This window comes from Diabrotica virgifera, chromosome 5 (assembly GCF_917563875.1).
Source record: "Diabrotica virgifera virgifera chromosome 5, PGI_DIABVI_V3a".
In the NCBI taxonomy this organism is placed as follows: Eukaryota; Metazoa; Arthropoda; class Insecta; order Coleoptera; family Chrysomelidae; genus Diabrotica; species Diabrotica virgifera.
The window spans coordinates 143,171,861-143,184,307 of NC_065447.1; the positions used below are offsets into that span (position 1 = coordinate 143,171,861).

General features: G+C 34.9%; 1 protein-coding gene across 2 annotated transcripts in view; it reads left to right on the forward strand.

The window, feature by feature from the left end:
* LOC114339972 (NFX1-type zinc finger-containing protein 1-like) overlaps window positions 1–12,447 on the forward strand; it is a 380,271-nt gene that overhangs the window by 183,097 nt on the left and 184,727 nt on the right. For both annotated transcript variants that reach the window (XM_050650389.1, XM_050650390.1), the window contains 2 exons: window positions 3,587–3,868; window positions 8,423–8,651. In XM_050650389.1, coding sequence (XP_050506346.1) covers window positions 3,587–3,868; window positions 8,423–8,651 — 511 coding nt within the window. The remainder of the gene's footprint in view (window positions 1–3,586; window positions 3,869–8,422; window positions 8,652–12,447) is intronic.

The window sequence follows — 12,447 nt, forward strand, 5'->3', positions numbered from 1 at the left end:
ATGTTTTTTTAACTTTTTAGAGTACCTAGTCGCATATATCATATATAAAGTATAAAAAATATTGGTTTACTGAGATTGGTGTAGTAGATTTTGAAAAAAAACGCCTCCTAGTTGTGAAAAATGTGATTTCAGGAAAAACGTGTTTTAAGTATTATTCTAATTTTATCGAATAAAATGGTCATATTTATTTTTTTCTTGTAACTGTTGAGTTGCAGCTGCACAGGTTAGGCGTCGCCCGCCTTGTTGTATACGAACGACTTTTAGTTCAGTTACGTACCGTTATAAATACGGCTATAACCTAGTTTCTGTTTCGAATTTCGTAATAAAATTTTAGGACAGTATTTCTATGGTACTCAGGAATGATTTCACGTAAAAAATAATATACCGGATGGTGAATTGTAAAACGGGCCATAGGAAACTCAATGTAAAATTCTAAACTGTTGAATTCCTACTTCCATAATTATTTTACATCAAAAGTCATGATAAGCACTTTGTAGAGGATTGAAATCTGTATTAAAAACAAAAGTTAAAATTGTTCTACGATTAAAACACATTCCAAAATTTTGAAAAATATAATACATTTGCCACAGTAGGTATGTGTGTAAAAGTTAGGCCACACGTTACTATTTAACTGACAGTGCGCACACTATTGACTGAATAAAACATCTTTATTATTAATAATTCCTCCTCAGGTGAGGATATGTAAACAACTTTTTGTTTTTTGAAAAATAAATGTTGAAAAAAATTTGGCAGTTCAAATATTATTATGGTTAATATAATAACTTCATTGTGACCGAACGCAACCGTTATATTTACACATTATTGTACTGTGTGTGGCCTAACTTTGGTGTGAAACTCTGAAAAATGTATTACATTTTTTGCAAAATATTGGAGTATATTTAATTCGTAGAACAATTTTAACAGTTGGTTTCAATACAGATTTTAATATCTACAAAAATAGTTTCTCATGACTTTTGATGTAAAATAATTAGGGAAGCAGCAATTCAAGACTGTAGAATTTTACATTGAGTTTCGTATGGCCCGTTTACCAATTCACCTCCCGGTATAATTCCGAGGGGAAAGGTTTTTATCACCCTTAGGCCTGGATCCCTCGTACCAATAAAAAGTTGATTAATAGCAAGCTGAAAATTTGTTAACAGCTTAACGGTGTCTAGTTGGACAAACTTTGATGTACGGGAACACTGGAACAGGGGAAGTTTTAATTGTGGAGCAGTTTAAAAATATTTTAAAAATTTGGAACGTCAGATTACAAAAACGTCCCAAGTATTTTGTCGGACAGAACATCCAATTGATTTTTTACCCTTTCATTAAACTCATGAAAAATCAGACTGATATTACTAACCAACACGACTCCTGTCCGAGTTTAATGAAAGAGTAACAAATCAATTGGAAGTTCTGTCCGACAAAATACACGGAACGTTTTCGTAGTCTGACGTTCCAAATTTTTAAACTGTTCCACAATTAAAACTTCCCCTGTTTCAGTGTTCCCATACATCAAAATTTGTCCGACTAGACACCGTTAAGCTATTAACAAATTTTCAGCTTGCTATTAATCAACTTTTTTTTGGTACGCTGGATCCAGGTCTACTTTATTTAATTTACTTAGCCGCCAAAAAGAGCCCCAAAAAGATTTGATCCATGTTAAGATTTTTAAATACTCGATTCTTAACAGCATTTCACTTAGAGTCGTTTCATGTTGCTTTCTGCATCGATGTACCGGGTGTCCCAATAAGAATGGCTCTTGGCCATATCTCAGGAACCGTTTATAGTACAGCTTTGAGAAAAAATATTTATTACAAAAGTTGCCTCGGGAAAGCCTGGAAATTATTTTCATAATTGTAGGTCCACCGCTAGAGGGCGTAATTGAATATCAAAAATTGAAAAATCAAAATTTTACCAAATTTACCTAATGAAAGGGCACTGTAAATCCATTCATCGTATTCTTCATAAAATTCTGCGCATATTTGATTTCACAAGTTTAGGTCTACCTTTGCAAATAAGAGGTGGGGGTGAGTGGGAACCTTCTTATGAAAAAATGGCTGTAAGTCCGGTTCTGCTAAATCGAATTTTGCATACTTTATCTTGTTGAAAAAAGCTCTTTTTCGTCAATGTAAGTGTCTTATTTTCGAAATAGCCAAATAAGTAATATGCAAGCAAGGAGTTATTTAATTATTTTCAGAAATCTAGTTTTATTTGAAAAATATTAAATACAAGTATGCATTTTTAATCCTGTATTACAAAATTAGACCAAATTAGCAACATAATACCGAAAACCGCATGTCGATACCTTTTTTCTATCTCGAGATATCTTAAGAAATGTGTAAATTTTAAACATAACTGTTACTGTCATCGGTAAACGAGGTTACCCTTAACATAGGAAAAGTAGTGTGCTATGGAAAAAACAAATAAACATTTTGCAGATGTAACCGTATATACATAATTAAAACAAGAATAAGACAAACAACACTATAAAATTTAACAAAGAAATAAAAGCAACTACTTACTTAGTGACGACCTAAATGTTCAAATTGTTGTCCATCATTTTCGATGCAAGCATTTACTCTTTCAATTTCGCAATGCTTTGAATGGCGTTTCGTATTTTCTAGATTCTAGATCATGTTCTCTCGCGTAGTGGGCCTAGCGGCAAAAACAAGGTCTTTAATCCGTCCCCATAAATAATAAATGTCTAAAACAGTTAAATCTGTTGCTACTCAATCTACTCTTGAAAGAGTAAATGCTTTCATCGAAAATGATGGGCAACAATTTGAACATTTAGGCAGTCACTAAGACTAAGTAAGTACCTAGTTGCTTTTATTTCTTTGTTATATTTTATAGTGTTGTTTGTCTTATTGTTGTTTAATTAATTATATACGTTTACATCTGGAAAATGTTTATTTGTTTTTTCCATAGCACACTACTTTTCCTTAACCTCGTTTACCGGTGACAGTAACAGTCATGTTTAAAATTTACACATTTCTTAAGATATCTCGAGATAGAAAAAAGGTATAGACATGCGGTTTTCGGTATTATGTTGTTAAAAAATTCGATTTAGCAAAACCGGACTTACAGCTATTTTTTCATAAGAAGGTTCCCACTCACCCCCACATCTTATTTGCAAAGGTAGATTTAAACTTGTGAAATCAAATATGCGCAGAATTTTATTAAGAATACGATGATTGGATTTCCAGTGCCCTTTCATTAGGTAAATTTTGTAAAATTTTGATTTTTTAATTTTTGATATTCAATTACGCCCTCTAGCGGTGGACCTACAATCATGAAAATAATTTCCAGGCTTTTCCCGAGGCAACTTTTATTATAAATATTTTTTTCTCAAAGCTGTACTATAAACGGTTCCTGAGATATGGCCGAGAGACATTCTTATTGGGACCCCCGGTACATACGCCTTTCTATGATTCTAACTCGGATTTTTGTTGTTTGATTTACAATCGGTTACAGTTTTCAAACCTCGTTTGTGGTAAATTCTGAGGTAACCAGTTACAATGGCACAGTGTATTTTTTTCTCCCGATACCAAACACACTTTATTTGTTTGTTTACTAATTTTAGATCATAAATGACGTTGAAGATATTCCTCTACAAAACGAAGAAAATGAAAATAATGACAGGGAAGCCGATGAACTTGTAGACGACATTTTTAAAAACTTAGAAGTAGAACCTTTACAAGAGTACTTCAGTATAAAAAGTCTGTCCAAACAAATGAGGATGATCAGTAGTGAAATCCAGAATTTAATGGCAGCAGATGGTCTTGATGAATATGAAAAAGAAATGCGGCAAGCCGAATATGATATGAAACTATATACACTAGAGAACCTATTGGAGTATTTAAAGGTATGATATTATATTTTATTGTAAATCTTTAATTTATGTACAGGGTTATTCACTATATTTTGATCCCCCTGTAAACTGCTTTGCAGAATTAGAAAAAATGTAAAATACAAAAGTTACTCGATTTTTAAATTATGATGTTTTGACATATATATCGTACTAGTGGTGTCATCCATTTGGGCGTAATGACGTAATCGACTATTTTTTTAAATGGGAATAGGGGTCGAGTGCTAGCTCATTTGAAAGGGTATTTAATTCCTTATTCAGTAATATAAACATTAATATGATTAATTATGCTGGGTGTCCAAAAAAATGTTTTTTGAAATAAATTAATTGACACAAAAAAAAGAATGTATGTAATTTATTTAATTTAAAATACATTTTACTGCTGTTAAGAAACATAAATAAAAGTTTATTGCACAAATAAACATTGATTTTGGCTTAAATTCAATGTTCAAACTGCCAAGAGGCAGATGGATAGCAGCTTGAACATTGAATTTAAGTGAAATGTAATGTTTATTTGTTCAATAAACATTTATTTCTGTTTTCTGACAGCAGCAGAATGTATTTTGAATTAAATAAATTACATACATTCTTCTTTTTGTGTCAATTAATTTAATTAAAAAAAATTTTTGGACACCCTGTATAATTAATCATGTTAATGTTTATATTGCTGAATAGGGAATTGAATAACCTTTCAAATGAGCTAGCACTCGACCCCTATTCTCATTTAAAAAATAGTCGATACGTCATCACGCCCAAATGGATGACGTCACTAGTACGATATATATGTCAAAAAATCATAATTTAAAAATCGAATAACTTTTGTATTTTAAATTTTTTTCTAATTCTGTAAATAAAGCAGTTTACAGGGGGGTCAAAATATAGTGAATAACGCTGTACAGCTATTTTTAATTTACTACAGTTTTTATCAATTATTTTTAGTTTTTATTTTAATTTATTTATTAACGCTAATATTTTCGGCTAAGACGACAGTGTCATCAGCATATCTAATGCTGTTAACGGGAACTCCGTTCACCTTTATTCCGGCTGTTTCACCATAAAGAGCTTTTTAGGATCTCTTCCGAGTAGGCGTTAAAGAGAACTGGCGACAATACTCATCCCTGTCTCACCCCACGTCTAATTTCAATTTCCTCTGACAGCTGTTCGTTAACACGTACTTTTGCTCGCTGCTTATAGTATAAATTAGATATGATCCTGAGGTCATTGTAGTCTATCTTCTTTAATTTCAGGACCTTCATTAATTATTGTTCATGTCGTACTTTATCGAAAGCTTTATTATAGCCAATAAAGCAGACATATTAGGATATTAAATGAGAAAAGAACTTCACGCGTCCCTAGGCCTTTGCGAAACCCAAATCGTGTATCATTAATATTCGGTTATGCATGACTTTCAGTGGCATCTTTAGCACATGGGACATCAAGCTAATGGTGCGGTAATCGGCGTATTCTCTTGCGTTTTTCTTTTTGGGGAGACAAACAAAGATCGACGTTAACCATTCTTTGGGTAATACGCCTGAGCTATAAATTTGGTTCAAGAGTATCACTGGAACAGCAGTGCGCTGCTCATCTATAATTTTTATGAAATCGATAGGAAGCATGTCAGATCCAGGGCTTTTTCCATTTTTCATTGTTTTTAATGCGTATGCTATTTCTTCGTAGACAATGTTTTAGTCGATCCTAGTGCCCGTCAATATCATTGGTTTCTATGTTCAGTTTGCTACAGTTCATATGCAGTTCGTGTTATAGGCATTCTTTTACGTTTTGTTGTTTAAAGTTGCGTGTGTCTATTGTAGGAGTTTTTAAGTGTAAGTGTAATCCTGGCGATAAGTGAGTTGTGGTCTGACGCCACGCCTGGTCCGGGATATGCTTTCACGGCTTTAACAGCAATACGGTATCTTTCATTTATCATAATGTAGTCTATCTGGTCCCCAATTACTTTCTCTGATGTATCTGCGGGCGATCTCCATGTACAGAGTCGTCTGTTTGGTAGCTTGAAAAATGTGTTTGTAATAATCAAGTCTTGGCAAAATTGTAATAGACGGTCCCCTCTCTTGTTACGATTTCCCAGACCACAATCTCCTACACACTTTTTACTTTGCCCCTTTCCAATCTTTGCTTTGAGATCACCTAGGACTATCGTGATTCCTCTGAACATACTCTGAACATTCCAGGTTCAAATTCTAATGTTTGACAGCCTTATTCTTTGGAGTCCGTTCTTCTGACAAAGAATTCGCTGATTAACGACCTGCGAGGCCTTGTCTTTTCCTCCCCTGCCGGATCTTGGCTTCCTTCCGAGTGCTATGATCAGTAACGCCGTTGTTGGTTACTAAAACCATGATGGTTGTACCATAGGGATCTTTAATGTAGTGGTTTCCCCTTGCCTTCTACATCCGTATGCCGTTGACCATGCTTTGGATTCCTCCACCTTCGAGGCTGATTTCTCAACCCCAGGACAAAACGGTGCCCTACTACTTTCCAACTAATCCGCCCAAAGCCGTTGGTCAGTAAGTGGGGGATTGCTTATACCGGCAATCATTCGGTGAGTAAGAGTAGGATATTTAGGTAGTGGAAATTGAGGGTGTATGGGAGGAGAGATTAGGGACCTAACATCTCCTGGGGCTTGAAATAGAGGAGAAAGCCAGTAGCTAGCGTAGGGCAAGGACGCCACTCCTTGTAGCAGCCTGTCTTCTACCGAGATCTTAGAAGAGTGCTACTATCTAGCCCGTTCCACCCTACATATGTACTAAATTCTGATATATTGACATTAACTCGTTAATGTCGAGTTTAACTAGTTTCCCTTGTTAATATTGAATAGTGTGTTAGAAAATAATACATTATAAAACATACCTACAATTTATTCAAACATGATGAACTTCCGTGACATAAAATATTAGCTGCCTAAATTACCGTGGCACTTTTTTTAAACCAGATTTGATTTTGCACGAGCATTTTTTGTATCCGTGACTACCACATAGAGATGACCACTATCTCAAGAAAAGTGCGTTTACGTCTGTTTTTTTTTCTGTATAATATTTTTGGGATCATGAAAATTCATGTTTTTATTTTGAATAACATGTTCCGCTAGGGCACATGATAGTTTGAGAATTCTACAATCACTTTTGTGAGATATGAAGCGGTCAGATAGATTTCTACTAGTTTCACAAATATAAACTAAATCTTAGTTTGTACAAGATATCGAATATATAACATTGCATTTTTCAAGTGTGTTACATTTTTGTTTAGTTTTAGTGTATAATAAATACAGAGTTTTTATATTTTTAGTTGCTATCATTTCTCTTTTAAATTCGTTGAAAATCCCTAAATTTGGAGTAAGATTGGGTATAAATGGAAAAGAGTAATAAAGATTTGTTATGGGATTATTTACGGTGTTATTATTATTGGGTTGCAGATCTAATCATCAATGACCAAAACTTCGAAGCGGTGAAAGAGTTCATATATCTAGGGACATCGGTTAACCCCAATAATGACACATCTGAGGAAATAAAAAGGCGAATAATAATTGCAAACAGGTGTTATCATGGTCTATCAAAGTACTTATCTAACAAACGTCTGTCTCAAAAAACTCGTATAAGGCTGTATAGAACATTGATAGTCCCCGTTCTCACATATGGTTCAGAGGCATGGACGCTAACTAAAACAGATGAATCCGCTCTATCAATTTTTGAAAGAAAGGTACTACGCAAGATATTCGGAGCGGTTTGTGAGAACGGAATATGGAGGCGTAGATATAACTTTGAACTGCAGAATATCTACAAGCAAACGTTTGGCGGAAAAGATATTATCACTATAATTAAGCGAAACCGCCTGAAGTGGGCAGGACATGTAGCCCGGGCCCCTGAATCGAACATGATAAAAAAGATTCTAACAGCGCAACCCGTGGGAATGAGAAGACGGGGTAGACCAAAGTTGAGGTGGATGGACGGGGTAACACAAGATGCCGAGAAGATCGGAGTCGGCAGTTGGAAAGTGCAGGCAAGGGACAGAACAGAATGGCGTAGAACGCTTGAGAAGGTCGAGGCCCTCTAAGGGCTGTAGCACCATGATGATGATGATATTATTGGGTTGAACAACAGATAAGGAGTTACCTGTATTCGAAATATGCAAAGAACGAATGTTAAATAAGAAGTTATTTACCAATTTTAATGGATATGAATTTTCAACTAAGATGTTACGTAATGTTAGTAGATCTTCCAAAATAGCGGAGGGGAAAACCTATTAACACGATTTTTCAAGAGATGTGACAACAATATTTTCAAAACTAAATGGTACCGAAGCCATCACCCTTGCTAAGCTATTACCCTTGCTAAGCTATTACCCTCCGACCAAAATGAAGTATAATTTAATAACAGCATTGAAAAATCATGTTAATAAGCTTTTCCATCCGCAATTTGTCCAAGAAGGTGTACTAACATTACGTACCATCTTAGTTAAAAATTCATATCCATTGTCATAACCTCAAAACAAAACTATAGTGTGTATAGTATAGTATGTACACAACTGTTTTATTTTTAGTTTCGATTAAGAGAAGCTCGGGTACAGAATTTAGGTCCACCAGATTTCATTAATTTGCAAAATCCTCATTGGATGTCTGCTGATGATAGATGGAAATTGTATTTTCAATGGATTTATATTTATGAAAGATATTTGCTTAAGCAAAAAGCTTTGCTGACTACTAAATTCAGGAAAGAGTACGCTGAGTATGAAGAACTGCGTGACATAGAAGAGACCAATATTATGAAAGGTAAGACAGTCAAGTTTTATTCAATTATAAATCCACATTCTTAAATTTTTAAACTTTGACTTTCGTTACAAAGTTTCTTCTCATGTTTATTAATTTGTATACATTCGTGAAAAATACCTTATAGAAATTAGGTCCCATTGGATTTAGTTCATACTTTGGGAAAATACTTTTTGAAGCATTGTGATGAAAAGTTCTCATGGGCACAACTTGATCGTATGGAAGATTTTCAAGATATAGAGGCACAAACTCTGAAAATTATAAGATTTACTGGGTATTCCAATTCCCTGAGTTACTGGTTATCTGGCAACATGTAGAATTTTGGATCAAAGAAAAGTATTAGTAGTCTGGGATTTTTTCCTGGCTATCCAATGGCGACCTTTACTTTGACCTTGACTTTCAACGGACGTCATATTCTAGAGTTTCGAGGGTTTTCGGCATTAAATTGATATAAACAGATTACTCATGGGTTTTTGTAATCGCTAAACACGAATATGCCATCAGAATTGACCTCAAGAGCACGTGGTAGCCAGGGTCACTGCAAGGGACGTCATCTTCTAGAGTTTCGATGGTTTTTGGCATTTAATTGACACAAATGAATTACTAGAGGGTTTTTTGAGGTAGCTAAACACGAACATGCCACCACAACCGACTCCCGGAGCACCCGGTTTCCAAGGTCAATGAAAGGGGCTCCTGGAGTTTCGAGGGTCTTCTGTACTACATTAATGCAAACGGATTAGTTATAGGTTTTTGGGGTTGCTGAACACGAATACGTGATCAGCACAGACACAGGAGCACCTGGTGCCTAAGACAGGTAATCTTCTGGAGTTTCGCAGGAATCAAATGGATTACTCTTAGGTTTTTGGAGTTACTGAACATGCATACACTATCAAATCCGATCCACGATTCACATTGTGCCTACGGCACGTCATCTTCTGGAGTTTCGGGGGTTTTCGGTATTAAGTTGATAAAAACGAATTACTCATGGCTTTTTGGGTTGCTGAACGGTAATACGCCATCAGATCCGACCCACGGAGCACCTGGTGCCTAAGGTTATTAATCTTCTCGAGTTTCGGGAGTTTTTGGCATTAAATTGATACAAATGGATTACTCATGGCTTTTTGGAGTTGCTGAACACGAATACGCCATTCCTATCGTCTAAGGCACGTCATCTTCAAATATGTATCAGGCAAATATGTTTTAAAGTGTCCAATCAATTAATTTATTTATAATTATAAAAAATCCAGGTACGGATTAAAAAATATTGGAAAAATCATCCGATCCAAAAACAACGTATGTACATTAAATTATTTAAAAAACGATTCTGCACTTAAAAAGCGGATGAAGACTAAATTTAATGGTAAAATTTGTTTTCTGGTAAAATTTTGAATTTAAATTCTGAAATTATGTGAATTGCGAGAGCTTGCAGTACAAAAATAAATATGACTTACAACTTTTTAACCACACTGTATATTAATTTTACGGTGGGTGATCATATTATTAGAGCCACCTCAGAAAATTTTACTTTTGTTTAATAATGGTATGTAAGTTTTTTCTTTATACAGTCCACATTGCCTTTGAAACTTTAGAATTGGATGCTATGTTTCTGTTGGATTGATTAGTATTGAATATTAAAGTTTTTATTTCTGCTATTTTCCTTGGTGAGATGTCTTTGGATTTCCCATGATGTTCTGGTACCACTAGTGTAACGAACGCGCAATTTTTACTAAATACACAAAATATAGTATATGACTGTCAGAATATCACTAGAGAGCAATGGAAAATCACAAAGTTTATTATAACTCTAAACACCAGGAATTCAAAATAATAGGCACACCAGTTGCAAGCTAGGCTGGGCAGCACTGACAAACAATGGCATCTGTTGTCAGACTATTTATTGCACTTTCATAAAGTGTAACAAGACAGCCAAATGGAAACAAATGCATTAATATATGATACAGCTCAATTATATACCCTTCCTCTAAACATTGAATTTTACAGGTGGCTCTAATAATATGATCACCCACTGTATATTTGGCACGCGAATTTTCCTTAAGGTGTCTGTTGGAGAACTGTATTCTCCACCCAAAATAAATTCTATTTCACCAACAACAAATTTCCGCGCCGCCTCTGTAACAACCATAAATAATTCCATCACGCAGTGCCTGGAGAAATCTTCCAAGAATGTTAATCTCCGCCTTCTTTTACCCAAAGCACCCAACGGAAAGTTTGTTAACGGGATGCAAGGGTGCAACAGTCAGTCAACTATCGACACTTCTTAAGAACGCACTTTTTCATTACGCTTTTTCGAAGAGTATTCTTCACGCGGCAATTAGCAAAAAGCCGGTACATGAAGTGTAAAATTATGTGTGGTGGCGTCTTTCACGGATAGTTGTAACTCAATTGTTCACATGTAAAATTCTATTTCTTGCCCTTTTTCAACTTCATTACAGTCATAGCAAAATAAAAGTGTTTTATTTACATACACAATTCAACAGGCCAGAATTACAGCATCTTACGGTTCATTAAAAGTTCTCCACTTAGCTATCGAAGGCTTAGCGACACATTGAACTTACTGCAAGTGCAAAACGCTGGAAAGAGACATTGGAACTACTCCAAACTCTCCATGGAGGAATGTTGAACACCGGCGTCCCTCCATTTTGTTCCTCCGAGACCGGATTTTGTTTCTAAGAGCCGAATTTGGCCCTTAGAGCCACATTTGATCCATCGACCGAACTTTTCTGGCCTAAAAACAGTCAATTCAAGTTTCTATCTAATTCTATTATATTGTTAAAAAACATTTCTGGCTAATGCCAACTCTTTCTAAAAGACATTATAAGTGTCGCGTTTTTCGGATATTCTCGTCGAATAGACAATAAAGGCGGCTGCACAATTGACCGGGAACGGGAACGAGAACGGAAACTGAAAGCATCAGCAGATTCACAATTAAATGGTAAACAGCTGTTTTGTGTCACTGTCACTTGTGCTATTAATTATTTTTCTTCTCAAAATAAATTTTGTGGAACGATCTTTTTCTAATTTTATTAAAAGAACATGTCTGTGAACTCTAAAAATATGGATTTATTTGATGACGAGCTTTCATAATATTTTCGTTTTTTATAATCTTGGAACTAATTTACACAATATGTGTGCAATCGCAAAGGTTTGTAGCATAAAGATAAAAAGCATATCATTCAAATATTTATATTATTATTGTATCTAGTTACCATATAAGTACATGTACTATGATCTACATCAATCATACGGATGAGGACATTTTTCCAATAAAGAAATCAATCGTCGTTCGTCATTTATTTTAATGCAAAATGTATAAAAATTGTCAATAAAACTTGATTACACACTTCTAATAACAAATTTTTATTGGGCATTTGACAGTATTTTTAATACTGCCTTCTGATTGGTTCTGGGAATACAACGGGAACGAGAAAGTTGAAACATGGTCAACTTTCCCGTTCCCGTTACCGGACAGCTTCTCGTTCTCAGTTATTGTGTATCTACAATATTAATTTACATAGAGGTTAACTTTTTTCCCGTTCCCGTTCTCGTTCCCGTTCCCGGGCAATAGGGCTTTTCATCGATTGTCATTTGTTTCGAGCTTCTGTCATGTGTCACATAATATTAATATATCTACGTCATACGTTTTTGGTTTTTATTAAATGTATATACCTATAACGTATGTCGTAGATATATTAATATTATGTGACACATGACAGAAGCTCGAAACAAATGACTGTGAATGAAAAGCCCTATTGTGCAGCCGCCTTAACTTTCTCGTTCC